The sequence below is a fragment of the Carassius carassius genome, chromosome 50, assembly GCF_963082965.1.
Source record: "Carassius carassius chromosome 50, fCarCar2.1, whole genome shotgun sequence".
Lineage (NCBI taxonomy): Eukaryota > Metazoa > Chordata > Actinopteri > Cypriniformes > Cyprinidae > Carassius > Carassius carassius.
In genome coordinates, this window is record NC_081804.1 from 6,987,219 (window position 1) to 7,010,146 (window position 22,928).

A 22,928-nucleotide genomic window follows, 5' to 3' on the forward strand; every position below is an offset into this window, starting at 1 on the left:
GAGTTGCCACCTCCACACAAGTGCAGGCCAGTTTGGTGAAGAGATGCCTGCTGGGAATCGATGGCATTGATAACCAGATGAAAATATCTGGAAAGCTTCCCGAGATATATATTGCATCATTAAAGTTCATTAAGATCTCCGACGAAACCCTGTTAATTAGATTCAGATCTTCTTGCATTTCATTATTGGAAAAACAAGCATGTTATTGACGGATCATACATGCGTCATCTTATTTTACATTGCACAGTGGGGCGATTGCAGATAACGTGTGTTATTGATTTGGAGGAGATCCGTTTCTTTGTGGGACTCTGCAGAAGATGGAGGACGAAGATAGAGAAACGGGCAGAGATAAGAGTCTCTCCATGGTCATTATGCTCTATAAGAGCAGACATTAGCAGACCTAGACAGGAGCTGAGAGCTCTTCCCTCATTAGCGCAGCTCCCACAGGACGCCATTCACATCAGCTCTGCTTACAGCAGCTCTATTGCATTATTACACTGCCAGCCTCACTGCTGGATGCTGACCAGTTCACTCAGGTGTGCACTGATGGCACACTGATTTAATAAAAATGGGAAATTCATAGATGTCGTTTTAATCTTACACTTATTCAGAAAAAAAACTAACGATGTGAGACTTTAATGTAAAACAAAGCAACAAAAAACAAAGAGAAAAAAAAACACAAAAAAGAGAGAAAAAAAACTCAAAACAGAACAAAAAAATTAAACAAAAAGTCCAAAACACACCAAAAAGAGAGAAGAGAAAGAAAACAAAAACAAATGTGGAAAAAAGAACAATAAAAAACAAAACAGGACACCAAAAGGACAGGACAATACAAGACGATACAAGATAATACTATACAATAAAATAAATACTAAAAACAAAATACTATATATTTAATAGAATTAAAGGCAAAAAAAATCTAAAATACATACACTAAATATAACAATAATACTCACAATAAAACAATACTAGAATAATTAAAAAGAGAAATAAAAAGAAAACCTAAAATACTAAACATATAAACATGTTATGTATACAACCACCCAAAACACAACATAAAAAGCGATTTTTTTTAATGTAATGGAAATGAAAATAAAGAAAATGCAAAAAATGCAGAAATAAAATACACAATACTAAATCATATAACAGTATATTTATTTGAGATATGCACTGTGCAGTCATAAAAAGAGACATTTGGAAAGATTTTTAAATTAAGGATTTATAAGATTCATGACTATGACCATAAATATGATCAATTTTAACCACTCAATGGCCTTTAGCATTTTCATATATTTATTAAAAACAAACATTAGGTCGACATGATGCCCTCTAGTGATGGCTGAAGTCAGTGTTTCTCAAAACTAAAACCAGACTGTGCAGGAACTTCCATCACCATGCTAGTGTTGCGAGTGGTTGATAGGGAATTGCTAAACAATTGCTACTAGCGATTAAGTCAAAAGAGCGCACAACCTGATCATGTGATACCTACATATGGCTACGGCCCCTCCTTTAGTATTGATCTATGGGATCTAGCTGTTCTAACATCTCGGCTGATCACTTAGAAAAGTAAATAACACACTTTCTTCTGCAAGCTGTATGAGAATTCGTTCATGTCTGAATAACATGATAAAATGTTCAGGTTAAAGAAAAACAATCTCAAATATTTTTTAAATGGGTTCAAGAAATTTATTTGATGTATTGTAATCTACACTGAAACATCGTAGATGCAATATATTGCGGAAACTGTTTGTCGCTGACAGAAGCATGCAGTGAAAGGGCATAAATAAATTACTGCCTACAAACATAACAGCTTAACAATCCCATCAGCATTTTCATGAAAATAAACTCTTTTATACAATACAAAAAAGATAAAGGGACGAAAAATAAATAAAGCGGTTCTACATTGTCAGAGAGAACATCTTAAAATGTTAAATTATGAATGCACATTAGTGGAATGTAATCCTCGTCATCTAAAACCTTGCAGACGTTAAAATGAATCACTTGGTAAATAAATCAAGCTTATAGAATTATAAACGGAGTATTGGATACTGTTAAATTCAGAAAACTTTAGTGCAGCCAATGGCAATGAAATGTTTGCATTCAGAGTTAGATACACAAAGCGTATATTTACAGAGATAAATTACTAAACCAGAAACCGAAGAAGTTAAATTCTTCATTGCTTGTGCGAACTAGTTGCTTGGAGCTTGCAAACAGTTATTGAGTCCAACTACATCAGACTTCATATAAAAAAAAATTAACATTTTTAATCCACCTGGTCAGAACACTGTAGGCCGTATCTTCTAATGTTCCTGCATCATTTTTATTATTAAACATAAACATGGGTTGCATAAAATTTGGCTAGAATCCATGAATACTTATATCAGGCAAATCACTCGTTACCCTAAAACTTAAACAGTGACAGCAATATCCATTAGATCTCGGTCAGATCATAACGCCAAGAGAACTACACACCTGACACAGATCTGTATCTTCATACAATCATGTTTAGTTTAGCAGGTCAAAACTGGAACAAAAACAGCTTTTTTGTTATGGGTGTTTGACAAAATTAAGTCCTGGATTTGTCACACGCATTGACGGAACTGCAGCATTCATTTTTTTGCTGTATTTATTTTTATTTTTTTGGTGCTGTTTCTGTTTTCTGCAAAAGGTGGCGCCATTTCATACTTTTCTCCTGTGGTTTCTGTGTCTGCTGGTTCAGGGAGGTGGCCGAGACTCCTCCGACTTCCTTGAATATGGAACCGCAAATGCAGTCTCAACCTGAAGAGAGCAGAATATATGCATTTCATCATCTTCATTATCGTTGTTGGCTGGCTCATTTAGCTCTTTGCTGAATACGCTTAATAAATCAGTTGTGGGATTCAGCAAATTAAATTAAGAAATAAAGCTGGTTTATGAAACTGCTCCCACAGACCTCATCACGAAACACTTCAGTATTAACTAGATACATATACATTCAACCGGAGCTGCCAGTTATTCAAATTAAAATGACTGACTTGACTATAAAACTGCACTTTTTTAATGCATATATGCATGATTTAAAATGATGCTTTTTAATTTGTCGATAATTATGAACAAGAATATTATATTGAATTATTAATAAGATTTCATACACATATACATATATATATATATATACATATATATATATATATATATATAAAATGTAAAAAGTAACGATAATTATTATGAATTGTTTTAAGCTAAAAACATAAAATCTCATTCTAAACATGCTTTTTAATTGGACAATTTAGAAGTGTTTTGTTTCAATATTTTATATGTATACATATATATATACACAATTATAACAATTAAACAACGTGTTTGAGAGAGGCAGGGTATAGAGGATCTACAATAATGTACAGTATTTAAAAAAAAAAGGGTTCTTTGAAAATTAAAGCATGTCAGGATATTCTGTTACACCAAATACACAAAATAATGATCTTAAAAAAAAAAAAAAAAAAAAAAAAAAAACATTATATGGTAATAATAAAAAAAACAACAATAATAATTTAGTTATTTTAATTCAATAATAAACATAAAATATAATTATATTATTAATTATATGTTTTTATAACTCTGCCTGGTACCTGTTGTCACTGCTTGTCGTCAGTATTCTGCTTGACTCCTTTGGCTTGGCTGGTGTGCTTGACTTTTGACTTCTGTTTGCATGGGAGCCCAGAGGGCCGGCCCCTCTTCCTCTGGGTGTGGGCCCCCGGGGCAGCCGCTGTCGGGCTTGAGGGCTCTGAGTTGGGTGGGGTTGATGGTGCAGATGTGGGCTGGTGCGGTGATGAGACAGGACTGGACGCTTGACCTATAGAAAACACAATGGTTCATCAGCAAATCATTGTCCTGACAAGAAAAATTTAAGGGCCAAAGGGATGATAACATATTAAAGGTGAAATCTGCTTTAAGCATTTACTTTCTTTGGCATTGTAAAACTTTTTTGTCAGATCAGGGAGTGTAGTTGCATTCTGCTTTACAGATAAAAGCAAAGCAAAGCAAACCGAAAGCTGAACAGTGAATCCTGTTAGTATGATGATGGATGATTTATGTGTCTCACCGGCAGAGCTACTGCTGGCATGAGAGTCATCTGACATGGGAGGCTCTGCCTCTTCCTGGATCGTAGGAACTGAGGCGAGCAAACCTGCCATGAAAAGAGAGAAAGAGGCTTAGTTGCAATTTTTTGTAAATGCTAATTAAGTTGTCATCTGCATACAACAAATATACAAGGTTCACATTACGTATAATCAAGTCTTTCTGATGGTCTGGGTTGTACATTTACAGAAATTCTATTAAAATGCTGAAAATATTGGTATTTTTTAAATCACCAAGGCCTCTTTTAGTATAAACAAGTAATGTTCTCAGCCTTGTTTTTTGTGTGTGCAATGTTAACAATACTCTAAAAATTGAAATCAATGCAATATACCAGTTATCTTATTTTTATCTGTTATAATGGCAGTTTTTAAAAGCTTTTTCAGTTGTTGTATAATTTGCAATCGATTTTCAGCTAAAATGGCCTCTGCAAATGTAATATTTTCCATTTTGTGTAGGCAAGCATGATCACTTCTCTATGCGGTTTAATGATCTACAAACTCCATTGGAGTTTGTTTTCATCAAAAACAAACTGCATCATTACAGTTCTTAAAGCTACTGCTTCAAAGATATTTTGTGTGAAATGACAGTAAATTACTGTACTGTAAATTATTGCTTAATAACAGCTTAAACAACCCCAAACACAAGCACTCAATATCATCAGAATGATATTTTAGTAATGTCATCATTGAGAAGTCCACTGTGTGTTACTCACTAAGGCCTCTGTAGTGCGACAGCTGCTGGTAAACTTGCTTCATTCGCTCGATGTTGAGCCGGCTGCTCTCGGCATGGTTGATCATAGGTTTAGGATAGTCCACTCCCACAATGCAGTTGGCCTCTTTCTGCACCGATTCTGGAGCGTTCCATGGCTCGTAGATATAGCGGTTAGGATAGTCTTTTAACTTCGGGATGTACCTCCTGTATGTGAGAAAGTACAAGTTTTATATCAGACACAAATAATGGCTTAATAAACACTTACCTAATTTAATTATATACATTTTATTACAAAAGTATAAAAATCTCATTTCATAATTTCTTAGTATTTTTATGGCATCTTGCAGGTGCTAAAATTTGACACAGCTGGTTATTTTCCAAGGTATTCTTCTGATAGTCTTTATTCACAATGTCACAGCAGCTCTTTTGAATATGCACAGTGGAAAGGCCTGAACCTGTGGCGGTTTACATAAGCCTTTACGCAACACAAATCTGCGAAACCCTCAAAATGTAACACCTGCCAGTGATGTATGACCTGCTTAAGAGTGGTTCAGGGCTGGTTTGTGTACCTGATGTAGTCTCCACTGGGATCCGTCCTGCGACCGAAGCCCACGGGACAGTAACAGTGGAAGAACTGCTGGAAGAACGCACTGCAGGAAAGCCACATCCAGCTGCCTGCATTCACGCTCCAGTCCGCATCCAATAACAACTCCTCAAATACCTGAAGGAAAGAGAAAGAGATTAAGAGAGGGGAAAAAAGAAAAAAGTAAAGGCGGCAAAGTTGTGCCATCTCATTTACTTTCATTCCACTTTCCCAGCTGATCCACAAGTCTCCACGAGTGAGGAAACAGGCTACGGCATGTCTGGCCAGGTGGTGGATCCAGCCTTCCTGTCTTAGCTGGGTCATGATGGCATCGATCCAAGGGAACCCTGTCCGACCTTCTGCCCATTTAGCCAGCGCCTCTGGATTGTGATCCCAGGGTATCTGCACGCAGATGGGGTTTCCCTCCATACGGTCAAAGTTGGGGTTGTTGGTGGCTGCCGTGTAGAAAAACTCTCGCCACAGCAGCTGTCCGAAGAGCGAGAGCGGTGGACTGGAGTGTCTCCGCAGCTGGACAAGTGCAAAAGGGTCATGAAAATTGTCACAAAATATTATTTTTACTATGCTGTGGCAGTTCTACAGTATGTCTTTTATAATTGTGACCCTGGACCACAAAACCAGTCATAAGTCATATTTATACATCATCTGAAATGTGAAAAATAAGCTTTCCACTGATGTATGGTTTGTTAGGATCGGACAATATTTGGCCGAGACACAACTATTTGAAAATCTGGAATCTAAGGCTGCAAAAAAGTCAAAATACTAAAAAAAATAATAAATAAATCGCCTTTGAAGTTGTCTAAATGAATTTTGAGCAATGCATATTATTAATCAAAAATTAAGTTTCGATCTGTTTATGGTAGGAAATTTACACAATATATTCATGGAACATAATCTTTACTTAATATCCTAATGATTTTTGGCATATAAGAAGAATCGATAATTTTGACCAATACAATTTTTTTTTGGCTATTGCAAAAAATATACCCCAGTGACTTAAGACTGGTTTTGTGGTCCAGGGTCACAATTATTTCTTACATTCTAATTACTGCCACATTTGAATTTTCTATTTCAAAGCTAACTTCATGATGTATCCACCGGTCATACTTTTAAGGAGTACTGAACTTTCCATGTATTTGTAAATAAACTTTATATCTTTATAACTTTCTCCTAAAATACTTTCAAGCATCTTAACATCAGCCTGTAGATCAAAAGGACTTTTAAGATCATTAAGATCATCAGTCAAGTGTGTCCAGAACTTTGGCTATTAGTGTATAATCATCATGTTTTTTGTTTTTGTGGTGTCCCCAAGGCTCGATTCTGGGCCCCTCTATTATTCAGCATAAATGCAGTAATTATTTGATGTGAGCATCCACTTTCATAATTTCGAAACCAGCTACCGCAGAATATTAAACTTCCACTTCTCTAGACTACCAACAACTCCATAAAACAGCAATGACTTACCTTCATATAAAGATCCCGCAGATTGTAGTAGAACACACGACATGACAGACATCCGAATCGTAGGTAAGGACTAAGTCCAGTGGGGCTCGCGAACAGTGAATGAGCGGTTATTCTAGGCCTCTCGAAATTTGCTACCCAGGCCTGCATCAAAATAACATAATCAAATATTAAAAAAAGAATAATAAATACAAATTTAAAAATAACTAATTTGGCAGACATATAACCATTTAATTATTACTTTCTAGAAATACACTGGAGTTGTAAAAAAATATATATTTTTATTTAAAAATACATAATAGGATTTCTAGTTAATAATTAATTAGTACACAGTCATTATTAAAATCTATTCTAAAATGTTGAACTTTATGACTTGACCTTTATACCTTGAAGTATCACCATGTCTCACCTTTCTGTCTAAGTGTTTATTTAATCTTTCCAGGGCTTCTGTCTCACCACCCTTCCATACATGTGAGCGGTCACCCCGAGTATTAAAACCCAGCTCCTCGAGAGAGGGTACGCCATAACGTTCATCATGATTTTCCAAGATCCGCGTCCGACACCTGGCCATCTGCTCTTGAGTGATGGTCGGCAATGGTTTCCTGGGAAGTTCGAGTCGATTCACAATGGCTTGAAATCTCTTGAAAGTAAGGGGGGGGCTGTGATTGTTCATTTCAATGATCCTGAGGGAAAAGCAAAAACATGTCATTGAATTTTAACTTAATTTTAAAAGTATTTGTTTTGAACCATTTCGGTTTTGTCTTCTTGTTTTTGAGAAGATAAATAATTTTCAAAGGCATTGCAGAGTTCATCCAGTTCATAAGTTTGATCCAGCTGATCACAGGCTGTCAAAGGTTTTACATTTGTGTAAAAAACATGTTGCAAATTGCAATACTGTTAGAAAATATGGGGACAGCAAGTAATTTTTTGTGGAAAGGAATACTTTTGAGCAAGGACACCTTCAACTGATCAAAAGTGACTGTAAACATGCATAATATTACAAATGCTGTTCTTTTAATCATTATATTCAAAGAATTCTGAAAATTACAGTGGATCACGGTTTGCAATAAAATATTAAGCAGCCCAACTGTTTGCTTTTCTGCTAATAATAATAATAATAATAATAATAAATATATATTTTTGTGAGAACCAAATCAGCATACTGGGATGATTTCTGATGGATCATATGACACTGAATACTGGAAATTCAGCTTTGCTATCACAGGAATTAATCACATTTCAGAATAAATTAAAGAAAACCGTTACTTAAAATTGTAATAATACTTCACATCAGTTATTTTTTATTATATATATATATATATATATATTTTCTTTTTTTATGAATGCAGACTTGGTGAGCATAAAAGACTTAAAACATTCCTACAAAAAAAAAAAAATTAATAAACATTATTTAATTAAATTACTCAAAATAAAATATAAAATGTGGTCAGACCAGAAATATGATATAACAGAAAATCAAAAACAACAAAGACTTATAGCCCTGACTGATATAATATAAAATTGCTTGATTATTGGATACATCACTAGAACATTCTATTAAAGTGGCACTACAAAAAGCCCAATTTTGTTCTTCAGAAAACAAGGTCACTAAAGTAAAATCATATTGGATCAAGCAGAAAGTGTGCATAGCAATGTGTCCAATGGGAATACATTTCCCCTCATTCTTCAAATGCAAGCACATATGTCTGTCTGGCTCTGAGAGACTCAAAGAGAACAGCTAATAGTCTCAGTTGCTCCTCTATGAGAGAAACAACAGCCTTAAAACATTAACAGCCTGTCCCTTATTTATAGTCCTGACCTTATACAACTCCTGTCTATATCGGTCAGGGGTGGAGCCCCTGCCATTGGCTGGTTGTCTCGGCACGGTGCAGAATCAGGGTGCATCCGCGTGCTCGTTAGGAAAAGCCTAGCGCTCGGCTCGCACATGTTTGGAGTGGTGACTTGCAGGATGAGCTATTTCACCCTCCCACCCACAGCACATGTTTCACAGTGTGACCGCCAGTGCCGCTTCCCACGGCCAGATGGCAGCAGCGAGTCTCATAATGTCCAGGAGAGCGATTGACGTCATATGCACACCCGCACATGCATGCACACACGCTTATGAATGCAAGCTCATTCTCTTCCCTTCTGAATGAGACGTAGAATCTGGGCGTATTACCATCATCTGTCCCATTTATGTAACCTACGCAGAAGGCCACTTGTTTTACATTACACGTCAGGAATGGTATCTGCATGATGATCTGAGAAGGGAAGAGTCATTCTCTCCTGTCTGGTAATACTCTCAGGAAAGGCATGAGATAGAACGGGAGTTGCACATAAACATAAGTGCAGGCCAGAGTCATAATTCATCTTTATGTCATATTATACTAAAAGTGCTGGCAAAGTTTACTGAGGAATCTAATCAATGATTAGGGAATGTTGCCCCATGATGTGCACTAACAAGGAGGTTTTCCCCTCTGGCCCAGTTAGTTGAGATGTGTACAAGCCCTACTGTCAATGTTTTTTTTTGTCCCAAATACAGTTTTATTTTATTTGATTTTTTTATTTGAACTAAGTTAGTAGATTGTATCATTTTATTTTATATTTCATCAGTGTCAGAAAGTTTTCCTATGACATTTGCAAAAAATAAAATAAATAATAATAAAATATATAAATATATATATATATATATATATATATATATTTAAAAAGAATGATAAAATGTATAAAAACATTTAACAAATACAATTTGTAATAGCTGAAAATGATAGTATTGCAGATGTAATGCATTATTAATACATGTAAATAATATTTATTATTATATTAACAATGAATGACATTTTCAATTATATATATACCCACACCCACACATTTTCAGCTATTAAAATTTATTAAATTATAAATATTAAATAATTATTTTAGAATTATAAAAATAATACCTGAAATTATACAACTGTAAACATGACCAAAATCGCATTCACAAAATGAGTATTTTTGTTTTATGATAACGATTTGTACCATGACAGTCATTTTTGTTATTTTATCTTTTTTTTGTGTAAATTGGGTGTGTGATTGCTCTTGAGTTATTTTTCGAAGCTTATTGTGCTTCTTTCAAAAATATTTTAATTTGTACTGACCCCAACCTTTTAAACGGTAGTAAACAATCATAATAAAACCTCTTAAAACACTTGTGAATGGTTGAAAAAAATAATTATTAAAAATATCATTAATACACTACCTGGCAAATATTGACATGCTTAAGTTAATTTAATACAGACATTTTTTTAGACAAATAATTGCACTAAATGAACTTCTTTACTTCTTGTTTAAAAACCTTAAACATAAACCCTTTAAGGTTGCATCTGTGAGTGAATGTCCGTGTGTATGTATAAGTGTCAGATTTCCATGAGGATTGTGTGCAAGTTCAGTTCATCACCCACCTGTCTGGACTGTAGAGCGTGTGAGTGTTTCGTACCAGGGTTTCCACACCATATTCCTGTGCCATTTTAATGATAGCTGCATCTCTTTCTTTGCCATAAGGCTCAGAGTCATATTCAAAGGTGAGACGTGTGACATTCCACTCCTAAAAGAGACAAGAGAGACCAGATATATGTGTGTTAAAATGATACAAATATTACAACTAACTATAAAAACATCAGGGTGTAGAATCTTTTAAATCTATCTATCTATCTATCTATCTATCTATCTATCTATATCTATTAGGGATGTAACGGTTCACAAAATTCACAGTTCGGTTCGATACGATACACTGGTGTCACGGTTTGGTTCGGTACGTTTTAGATACAGCAAAAAGAAAAAATTGGCAGATAAATTTCCTTGATTTTTAAAAAATGTTTTATTTATTAAAACTAACAATGTTTTTTTTTTTTTTTTTTTTTACATTGAACAATGATGGAGCTATTCTTTACCCATCTTCTATGGTGTTTTCTTAGCAGCATACTGTATAAAACAAAAACAGCTCCTTATAAAAAAAAAAAAATGAAAATGTTATATTGTAGTAGTTACGAACAAATACAAAGATTTAACTTTTTATATGGAACTCTATAACTCTTTATATTGAGCGTGTTTTTACTCAATTGGTTCTCTAAAGGGCTTATGTTTTTTGGAACAAAGCAGGAATTATGGTCTGTCTGAAATGGGCTCGTGAAGGAATATTGTAACGGGGCTCAATTACATTAAGCATGTTCTTAAAACCTACATTTTCCACTACAGAGTATGGCGCTCGCTCACTCAGTACGCGCTGACGGCTCGCTGCAAAATGGCTAATGCGTTTAACAGACCAGAAATAGAAGATCCTCCAATAACCAACAGGTCTGGTGTTTGGGTGCACTTTGGATTCCCTGTAAGCTATAATGGTGATGATAGAATGTATGGTAAATAGTAAGGTCTCATATCCGCGGCTATAACGTAAATGTAGCCTACCAATCGCTGTGGTGATGTCTTTTGCCCTGTTTGAATCCGTTGGAAATGTCTGTCTAAATGCTGCGGGGATAGCTTGTTTTGTGTATGTTTCTCCTTGTTTTCGTCTTTTCCCAGATACTGACACACTAAGGTGATGTCGGCGTAAATGAGTTGACATGTTTCAAGTATTCCCGCTGGTGTTTTTTTTTTTTTTTTGTATTCCCGCTGGTGTAGGCTACCCTAGATGCGACATATCGTTGTTTTTTTTATCCACCACTCTCTTGCCATCACCATTATAGCTTACAGGGAATCCAAAGTGCACCCAAACACCAGACCTGTTGGTTATTGGAGGATCTTCTATTTCTGGTCTGTTAAACGCATTGGCCATTTTGCAACGAGCCTTCAGCGTGTATTACTGAGTGAGCGAGCGCCTGACTGAGTAGCCTTAACATAAACATATAAGTTGGTGTTTTTTTCTCTTTCAGGGGTGTCAGGGGCGTTGCCTGTTACGTCGTTTGGGTTATTGGGCTACCTTGTTGAACGCATATCATTATATTTCACAATTTTTTTTTTATTTTCCAAATATAATTAATTAGTCCAACGAACGGTTCAATACGAATACGAGTATCGTTACACCCCTAATATCTATATCTATATATATCTATATATATATATCTATATCTATCTATCTATATATATATATCTATATCTATCTATCTATATATATATATATATATATATATATATATATATATATATATATATAGTGAGGAGTTAACATAATTGGCAAACTGCTTCTTTTGACAGCAAGTACATCTCATCTAGTGATATGATAATTTAGTATTATTACCAAAAGGCCTGAAAAAGAAAACTGTTACTAGTAATTTCAATATCCTTTCACACATCACTCAGGTAAGTTTACTGTAGGCTAATTTTGTGACATTTTGTGCATTTTGCATAAGGGCACTTTGAAGGGCTGGTGTGCGGGTGCCCTCACCCCCTTGCATAAACAGCACTATTAACCTGACAAAGGGTTTGTACAAGCCACTTGAGTGATGTATTGCTGTGCTCAAGAGACAGAAGACCGCTCCGACTGCAAGAAAATGAGATCTTTCATAGCAAACTACTCTAAAATGCAGGTGCAAATCAATCAGGACTCAGGTGTTTAGCTGAATATTGAATTAATGGAGCATCTAAATGAGAAATGTAAGAGCTGTGGGATGCACTGAACTTTATTACTTTAGGTTAGAATACTCCCCTAAACCCTAAATAGTAAAGAGATGATCACCTTAGCAAGCATAGCTAATAAACACTTATAGTACTCAAGGTTCCCACACCTTTCAAACAATGAATTCCCATGGATTTTCCAGCTGTTCATGATTACTGAATAAGGAAAATAAGGTCATGTAATGAGATCAAATAAACGCACCCTTGGAAGACATAAGACTCCTACCAAAATAAATAAAAAAAATTATTACTGCTCCCAAACCTCTGAATGGTTGTGTACTTGTAATACAAAAAAAAACATCAATTATCACACTAGGTAACCGGCCCACAAAAAGACTAAGACTAGAGCAACACGAGGTTTGTCATCCTCCATGGAGACCATCTCCAAACATTTTGTGATTTTGTTAGTCTTATCATTATAAAGAAAAAAAACAACTTAAGCCGTGATTTCCAACAAACACCATCCAGGTCATATTGCATCATTTTATTATGTCTTGTACCAAATGGGCAACACAGGAAGGTGAACATCATTTTGAGGATGTTTCTTACGCTGATACTGTGATGGACCAGTGATCACAACACCCACATATTTGACAATATGTTTTAAATCAGTGTTTAGGCTTGTTATCGGTTAAGAACGGCTGTTGATAAAAAAAAAAATACACACTGCATACCAGTTTTTCTATAGTTTTTAAGAAAAATGTAGACTGAACCCTTACAAAAATTGTGTATTTGTTGAAACAAGTCATCACTTGTAACTGAACCGCATAATGATAGATAACCACAAAATTCTCTGTAGATACGCTTATGCTTCATCAGATCCACTAACCATAGTAAACACTTAGACATGCTGAAAAACTCAGCATTTATGCACCATTATATCATCAGACCTGGTGGAATGGATGTCCATGTTTCAAGTTATCAGACATACTGATTTAGATTCTTAAAGCCAAAGTGAGACTTAAAGGAACACGACAAATATCCAGAGAGAAATACAAACCTTGAAGAGTCTTGGGAAGACATCCGCTGGCTGTCCTCGCACCACAAAAAGCCGGGAATTCAGTTTCCTCAAACTTGTGTCCAAATCCTCTAAAGACTCCAGTAAAAATCTGCCAGAGAGAAAATTTTTACAATTATAATATTTTCAAAAGTTTATAAGAATAAGCCATAACCTTATAGTAGAGCTAAATTGTAGTAGTTTACCAATAGTAATTTCTCAATAGTGTAGTATACATACTGTATATTTTTTTTCTGTCAACATTTGGGACAAATTGAAATGACAAACGTTAAGTACTTATCCAAATGATTTGCTGCAAATTGCAATATTATTAGCACCTTGCACTGATCACCCAAATCTCAATTGGTTGCTATTTATTCAGATTTTCATTGGACAACTGTAAATACTATTCAACATCTGACATTTAATAAACTCCAGCTCGCTACTCTTAACATTCTATTTGAAATAGTGAGTAAAATTGGTTTTGAACTAATCTGTCAAGGGAATGAATATTTAATAAAACTCGTAGTGTCTGATTCAGCATGCACCACATTACTTGCAATAAATGTAAATAATTCTGACGGCGTTTTGACAAGATTACATGACAATGCTCTGATATATATTCCATTAAAATATTTTAAGTTTTTGGTTAAGCCTATTCATTAATTAACACAATTCATTTTACAGCATCACGGCATATCGTAATTACCGTGATTATTAGATACCAACCCGTGAAAATCGTTCACATCCTCGTAGAACTCGTATTTACAACTGGTGAACCGGGAGTTTTCTGACAGCTGCAATTATTACCACCTGACCACTTCAGATTCATTAGGCTCTATGTTTAGGCATAGATTGATAGTGAGATAGCACCGAGTCCAAGGGTGTGAACAGCTCTAAGTAGAACAGCACGTGCTGTCATTGCGAAATTACATTAATAATGACATGGCTTGAATGCAGCATACGACAGCACACGTGAAAACAGGACCGTTCTGTCACGTGACTCGCGGAATCAAATTTAGAATCTTCAGAATCGCGCACGCTTTTATAAATTCTGTCTCCAAACTGCGTGTTTGAATCCACCGAAAGACACAGCCAGTGACGCAATAATGAAATTGGTAATTTTAGTGGTTGTATAAAACCAAAATTGGGTCTGAACAAAACGACTGGCCTGCTAGCTTCCATATAACGTTAGCGGAGATGTCTGAACTCTGTCACGGTACCACCACAATTATATACATTTCATGCAGTTAAAGAAGAATTCATTCAGGACCTATTTTTAAAATAGAAATAACAATCTATTGGATTTAAAGAAGTTGAACAGAAGTGTCCACCTGACTTGTGAAGTTTGTTCACTTGCTCTAAACCGCAGTTGGGCCCCTTACGCGAGTCAATAATTTACGCATTTTATAATATACACGGGTAATAAAAAACAGCGTTACATTTTTTTCAACTTAAATAAGATATATGCACAAGTATTGCCTTGAAATGACATAGCAGAGCACCAGTCGGCCTATGTCAGGGCCAAAACATAACAACGACTGTGCAAAAATGCTGCGTAGTTTACCCTTCACACCGTATGTCTGTTTATAGCTAAAAAAAAAACTAAAACAAAAGGCACGTACCTCCATCTGTTGATTCCCACGTTGGCCGAGCCTGCAAACCACGGGTCCAAAATATAAACACACCGTACAGTATCCGCGCCATTGAGTGCTTCCTGCAAAGCCGGATTATCATGAAGCCGCAGCCCTTTGCGAAACCAATGCACGGAATTCACCACCATAGTTGCACTTTATTCCATCTTAAAGGTTCAGTGAAGTCGATGGTATTTCACAAGCGTAAACAAATTCACGATTTCAGCCGAACAGGAGCCACATATGCCTCTCTGTGAAGTTTGAGATGAGGGGCAGTCACACTAGACTCGATGGTTTTTCCGCCTCTCGTCTCTTTCATTGGGTAGCAGAACGACACGTGTACGGATTACCAGAGTGAGTGACTCGCGCTTCCTGGCGGCTATTGGTTCCGCCCCACGGTGGAAGTCCAGCCCCGTCACGTTTCTCTGGTGTGTTGTTCGCCGTGTTCGTGGGAAATACTCGGTAAATCAGGATATCAGTTCATGCAACTGGTAACACACGTAAAGCACACGCTTAAGTGTTCTGAGGTAAACAGACGGCAAGTCTTTGTTCAATATATGCACTGAGCACAACACTAGAGGACATGACGGTCTAAATGTTTTATAAGCATAAACTGAAGAAACGCGCTTGCATTAACGTGTTTGCAATTAAGTGGTGTTTCGCACCCCCTCGTGGTAGGTCTACACATTGCTATGCTCAGATAAAACAAAGTTCAGATTAGGGTCAGTGAATTTTAAAGGCTATTTGTTGTGGCCAAGTCATATTTTTTATTTATAATATGGATGAAACATTTATGTCAATAGTGTAGCAACGTAATATATACTGTAGTATAATACAATATTACTTATTAAATTAATGATATTAATATTAATAATATTTATTAATTTTATTATTAAAGAGGTTGACACAATCGCTCACTGCCTTTGACTGAATAACCATCATTAATAGCAGCTGTTACCAAGAGTGCTGTATAAAGTACCTTAAAGTCATACTCAAGTAAAAGTCCGGAAATCTTACCAAACAAAATGACTTTGGTTGAAGTTGAAGTCATTGTTTAGAATATTACTTGAGTAAAAGTCTTAAAGTATGTGATATTTATTGTACTTAAGTCCGAGAAGTATTTTTTAAATCTTAAATGTACTTAAGTATGGAAGTTAAAAGTGCAAGTAAATGCAAAATGGAAAAGAGGCATATATATATATATATATATATATATATATATATATATATATATATATATATATATATATATATATATATATATATATATATATATATATATATATATATATATATATACATACATAAAGGTGCTGGTAATATAATTATAATATCATCATTTTTTTTATTTATTTCACTAATTCCAATCAAAAAGTGAAACTTGTATATTATATTCATTCATCACACACAGACTGATATATTTCAAATGTTTATTTCTTTTAATTGGATGATTATAACTGACAACTAAGGAAAATTCCAAATTCAGTATCTCAGAGAATTAGAATATAACTTAAGACCAATACAAAGAAAGGATTGTTAGAAATCTTGGCCAAACGAAAGTATGAACATGAAAAGTATGAGCATGTACAGCACTCAATACCTAGTTGGGGCTCCTTTTGCCTGAATTACTGCAGCAATGCGGCGTGGCATGGAGTCGATCAGTCTGTGGCACTGCTCAGGTATTATGAGAGCCCAGATTGCTCTGATAGTGGCCTTCAGCTCTTCTGCATTGTTAGGTCTGGGATATCGCATCTTCCTCATAGATTTTCTATGGGGTTAAGGTCAGGCTAGTTTGCTGGCCAATTGAGAACAGGGATACCATGGTCCTTAAACCAGGTACTGGTAGCTTTGGCACTGTGTGCAGGTGCAAAGTCCTGTTGGAAAATGAAATCTGCATCTCCATAAAGTTGGTCAGCAGCAGAATGCATGAAGTGCTCTAAAACTTCCTGGTATATAGTTGTGTTGACCTTGGACTTCAGAAAACACAGTGGACCAACACCAGCAGATGACATGGCACCCCAAACCATCACTGAATGTGGAAACTTGACACTGGACCTCAAGCAACGTGGATTGTGTGCCTCTTCTCTCTTCCTCTAGACTCTGGGAACCTGACTTCCAAAGGAAATGCAAAATTTACTTTCATCAGAGAACATAACTGTGGACCACTCATCAACAGTCCAGTCCAGCAGTCTTGCCCTCCTTGTGCAAGGTGTCAGTGGTCATCTTCTGGACAACTGTCAAGTCAGCAGTCTTCCCCATGATTGTGTAGCCTACAGAACTAGGCTGAGAGACCATTTAAAGGCCTTTGCAGATGTTTTGAGTTAATTAGCTGATTAGAGTGTGACACCAGGTGTCTCCAATATTGAACCTTTTCACAATATTCTAATTTTCTGAGATAGTGAATTTGGGATTTTCCTTAGTTGTCTGTTATAAACATAAAAATTAAAAGAAATAAACATTTGAATATAATATACAAGTATATACACTTTTTGAATGGAATTAGTGAAATAAATCAACTTTTCGATGATATTCTAATTATATGACCAGCACCTCTCTATATAGAAATGTTCATACACAGCTTGAATAGCAAGACTGTATTCAGTTTCAGTTGTATTTCTATTTCTTCCATTTTGTATTTTTGGGTAAGAATAAGAAGCCCTTCGTCCTTTGTGTTGTGTTTCATTCCAACATAAGAAAACATTTCCACAGCTGCCCTAAACTATTATGATTGGTGATAACCAAAATCTTTTTTATGTTTCTGTAATGGCTAATCTACCAGTATGTGTAAGCTCTTTAGTCACAGTGTTTCTAACACTAAAATATAATTATTGTTGTTATCCATGAGTTTATCGTTTTACAAGAAAGAATAGTAAAGCACTTTATTAATTTTTTTTTTTTTTTAATTTTTTTATTTCTGGTTATTATGATTTTTTTTAAATATATAAAGTTGTTATTACACATCTGGATGGATATTTAAATCTGATTAATAGTTCAGTTTTTTTTTTTAAACAATTAATAAAGTAGGAACTGAATGATATTCAGGCTTGCAAAGGGATAAAAAGTATTTTAAAAATTATACTCAAGTGAAAGTACAGATACTCTGTCAAAATTAAAAGGAGGAAAAGTATCTGGCCAAAACCATACTTGACTAAATGTAAAAAAAAAAAAGTACAAATTAAGTTGGAGTACAAATAAAGTCCTCCAAATAAATAAATAAATATTATTTTTTTCACCATGTTGAACCATCTTCTCATTGCAAAGCGAAACTGTTACAATTACTTTTCTTTTTTGATTTGTTACGTTTAATTTTAAAAAGCAATCATTCCTACCACAACATGGATTATCATATCTGAGGAAGCTGTGAAATATATTTGCTGAATGCAAATAAAATCAGTGATGATAATTTTAACATGCAAACATTTGAAGCCAGAAATGTATCTGATGAAAGCTGAAATGTGTATGTGTACTTGTACTTCAAACCTTTTTCTAACAGAGGTAAACTATCTTCAATTGGCACTAAGGGGCCCAAAGTGTGCCAAGAAAATATCCCCCACACCATTACACCACCAGAAGCAGCCTGAACCATTGAGAAAAGGCAGGATGGATCCATGCTTTCATGTTCTTTACACCAAATTCTGACCCATACCATCTGAATGTCGCAAAAGAAATCGAGACTCATCGGACCAGACAACGTTTCTCCAATCTTCTATTGTCAAATTTTGGTGAGCCTGTGTGAATTGTAGCCTCTGTTTCCTGTTCTTAGCAGACAGGAGCAGGATCCGGTGTGGTCTTCTGCTGCTGTAGCCCACCTGCTTCAGGGTTCGATGTGTTGTGCAGTCAGAGATGTTATTCTGCATACCATGGTTGTAAAGAGTGGTTATTTGAGTTACTGTTGCCTTTCTATCATCTCTTACCATTCTCCTCTGACCTCTGACATCAACAAGGCATTTTTGTCCACACAACTGCTGTTCATTGGATATTTTTTTTCAAAAATTCTCTATAAACTCTAAAGATGGTTTTGCTTGAAAATCCCAGGAGATCAGCAGTTTTTGAAATACTCAGACCAGCCCACCTGGAACCAAAAACCATTCCACGTTCAAAGTCACTTAAATCCCCTTTCTACACCCCATGATGCTCAGTTTGAACATCAGCAAGTCGTCTTCACCACATTTAGATGTCTAAATGAGAGATGCTGCCATGTGATTTGCTGATTAGCAATTTGTGTTACCAAGCAATTGAACAGGCTTAGTGACTGTGTGTGTGTGTTAGTTAATGTCGTTCCTGCTTTGAACTAACTAGTTTTCATTTTTTTTAATTTGTAATTTTTGGTGTTACTTTGATATTCTGAGTTTTAATGTTGCTACTTGCCAGTTTGTTATGATTTGTGATCGCCGGCCTACGGTGGCCGAGAGAGCTCAACGTGCTTCAAATAGAATAAACACCTGCAAATTAAGAAAACAACTTCATCAGTTTGACAACAGATGCACTGCTGCAAATGCTCACAACACAACTAAATAAAGAAACGCGATGCAAATAGAAAAAAAGCACCTGCAAATTAAGAAAACAACTTAATCAATTTGACAACACACAACCAAAAAGAACAAAATGCATTGCAAACACTCACAAAACAACCAAACAAAGAAACGCTTCAAATAAAATTCTTTATTTGGTCATGTTGTAAGCATTTGAAATGCATTTCTTTATTTGTTTGCATTGTGTGCATTTGCAGCACCTGCTGTCAAACTGATAAAGAGGTTTTCTTTATTTGCTAGTGCTTTTCTATTTGCATGTGTTTTCTGAAGTTGCTGGAAACAGTGACAGAGACTAGGGAAGCATGTCACTTGTCTTCCATTTTTGCACACACCTAGGAAATCAAACTGTAAACACATTAGGAAAGTTAATAATAACTTTTAAAATTATGATTATTATTATTATGATTATTATTATTATTATTATTATTTTATGTAGGTAGTTTTTGGGAATGGGAATCTAGTTAAAGTGGATTTGTATTTTATTATTTTCTTTGTTTTTGCTCCGTTGAAGTCCTGCTCCCTGGTTAGTTTTTTTCTTCCTCTTCTTTTGTAATTTCTAACTGATTGAAACTGATTTTACGTTAACCTTTCAATGTAAATAAACGCACATTCTTTTTTATTGCTTACATGGCTTTCTGCTATGATTATTTTGTCATTTGCTCTTAAAAATAAAGTTTTGTTTTGCAGCAATACCACAGAACCATTTTGGGTTCTAGAAAGAACTTTTTTTTTGAACAATTCTAAAAGGTATAGTTCACTTAAAAAATGAAAATTCTGTCATCAATTATTCCACCTCATATCGTTCCAAACCTGTATGATTATATTTTGTATGGTTCTAGGAACAGAAATGGTTTTGTTACCAACATTCTTCAAAATGTATTAAATAATGAGGGTGAGTAAATGATGACTAAATTGTGTATTTATGGGTGGAGTATCCATTTAAAATAAACTTTTTTTCTTAGTTTGAAGAACATTTGAATAATTTAAAGAATTTTTAAATTTTATTTTTCAATGGAATGGTTCAATGTATGTTAAAGGTTCCTGGAACCAGAGAATCCAATAAAAATTTTTTTTAAAGTACTTTTTAACTTTAAAGGATAATTGTGAATGTGACTTTTGTGTTGTTTTGTTATAAATCTTTCATTTTAATCCTACAAGCATTTAGTAGTAGTAAACCAGCTAAACCAGTTGAAATTTTTTGATTGTTGGTGTCACTCATTTATTTTAATTTGAGAATTTAGCATTCCAGCTCTACTAGTACAGGTAGATACATTTCGGCACTATTTTATGTATGTATGTATATATATATATATATGTGTGTGTGTGTGTGTGTGTGTGTAGATATAAGTAGTAGATATAAAGATTCATTACACAATATTTTGTGCAAGTTGCTACTTTTTTATCAGGCAAGTGCAATGAATATTGCCATCAATGTTATTTTCCCCCCTTTACTAGAATGAAAGCAAAAAAAATTAAATGGAGAATGTTTTAAAGGGGTCATGAACAGCCTTCATAACCGCCTTTTGCAACTAGTCTTTTTTTTTTTTTTTTTTAGCTATTTACAGGAAACATGAGTAAATAAACATTTTATATCCGCTGATTTATTGTTTATTTATTTATTTAGTGGGAGAAATGTTGAGTTGTAAAGTTTCAGATTTTTTTCCTGTTACAGGTTTATTATTATTATTATTATTATTATTATTATTATTAATGGTTTTAACATTTTAATCTAGTATGTACAGTATAATGTAACATTGTTTCTTTTTTCAGACATCTTGTGGCCCTTTGGAAGTTTACTGAGCCTATAATTTATTATATTAAGAAATTATATTCTATACAAGATGTTGTATAAATATTCTAATCCATACATTTAAACAATAAATAATTTATTATAATTAAAAAACAAATATATTTTAAAATAATAGACCATTTACTTGCCTCTAGATGGCGCTTTAAGTACACGTTTTAAACTAGCCTCCCACTTTATTTTTCTATTAATCTACAGTGCCAGCATGGATTTCTTGAGTTAAATTGTTAAGGTCTAAAGTTTAATAACATTCATAGAGAAGATTCTTTCTTCTGTCTATCAAAATTGAGATCTGGATTTAAGAATGACTTAAATACCTCACAACTTATCATGCTTGAAAACTGAGCAGAGTGCATAAAAAAGAGGCTCACTCTTATTTTTTATATATTTTCCGAGACAACCAATCCAATTTCAGATGTGCCATGTGTTTTGTTCAATAATGGTAAGTCTAGACTGAACTTGGGGACATTCCAGACGTTTGTTATGAATGGTCTGATAAATTTCTAGGTGTTAAAGGCTCTAAATTCAATCACTGACAAAGCAGAGGCAAAGTCGCTGACAAGCTGGAACCTGCTCTACAATAAGCCTTCAAACCTCCTGCTGTATGTAGTGATACCAGAGAAATATCTCTTAGACTAATCCCTTTTTACTGGATAAAATCAACCATGGACAATTAAAATTGAATGCTTTTAAAACGTGCATCAAAAGAGCTGACCCTTAAGCTGTCCCTTGCTATCAGTAGAAGTAGTTTTAATATAAAGTACATCCTTGTAAAATTTAAGTGTTGTAAAAAGCATACTATTTGATGAAATCTGCCTTCAGAAAAAACTTTTGCGTTATTCAAAATCTTTATGCGTCTCAGACATTATAAATGATTAACAAGTTCCTGCTTTTTCAATGACCTTCTCATTTCTTTCTGACATTTATAATAGATATATTAGTATGTTTTGGACTATATGAGTAGCATATGAATCCATGAATGTGACTTGATTAGTAAAATAAAAGTTTTAATACGGACATTATCAGTTTAATTTCAAACCAAGTAAGTCCCCAAAAGCCGTTTTATAGTGGCTTAAGAGTGTTTTTATGTAAAGTGTTGTTTTTTTTAAATGAAAACCAGGACGTTTTGGGTCTAAGTCTTGTTGTTCTGTGAGAACAGGTGGTGCTGATCCATGCTGTATTAGGTTTAATTCTTGTCTTGCCAGGAATGAGTGTCCATGCCAGTTAATGCACGGGTGATTTATTGGATGTCTCACAGAGCTGGCATGGTGTGAGAAGACAGCAAAGCAGTCTTGTCTTGCTGAATTGAATAATAATAATAATAATTCCTTACATTTATATAATGCTTTTCTACAAGGACCAGCTGGATGGCAAGAACAGTGCTAGTAGTACCTCAAAAGTCACTGGATGGACCAAAATC

At 34.8% G+C, this 22,928-nt stretch overlaps 1 protein-coding gene across 1 annotated transcript; it reads right to left on the reverse strand.

Moving 5' to 3' along the window:
- Nucleotides 1-1,663: 1,663 nt before the first annotated feature.
- Nucleotides 1,664-15,499, reverse strand: LOC132133799 (cryptochrome-2-like). Its single transcript, XM_059546775.1, has 11 exons — nt 15,161-15,499; nt 13,539-13,647; nt 10,330-10,472; nt 7,299-7,572; nt 6,893-7,033; nt 5,627-5,938; nt 5,397-5,548; nt 4,829-5,031; nt 4,082-4,165; nt 3,609-3,832; nt 1,664-2,778 (listed from the first exon to the last, which is right to left on the reverse strand). Exons 1-10 carry the CDS (start codon nt 15,316-15,318, stop codon nt 3,615-3,617), a joined length of 1,794 nt encoding a protein of 597 aa, XP_059402758.1. The 5' UTR covers nt 15,319-15,499; the 3' UTR covers nt 1,664-2,778; nt 3,609-3,614.
- Nucleotides 15,500-22,928: the final 7,429 nt, after the last annotated feature.

What these genes read in the sequence shown, in the direction of transcription:
- LOC132133799 (XM_059546775.1), bottom strand. Translation starts at nt 15,318, where the DNA reads ATGGTGGTGAATTCCGTGCATTGGTTTCGCAAAGGGCTGCGGCTTCAT. An exon ending in TGCGGGATCTTTATATGAAG is followed by an intron (nt 5,939 to 6,892) that starts GTAAGTCATTGC and finishes GCACTTGTCCAG; the next exon opens with CTGCGGAGACACTCCAGTCC. An exon ending in CCCAGTGGAGACTACATCAG is followed by an intron (nt 5,032 to 5,396) that starts GTACACAAACCA and finishes TCTCACATACAG; the next exon opens with GAGGTACATCCCGAAGTTAA.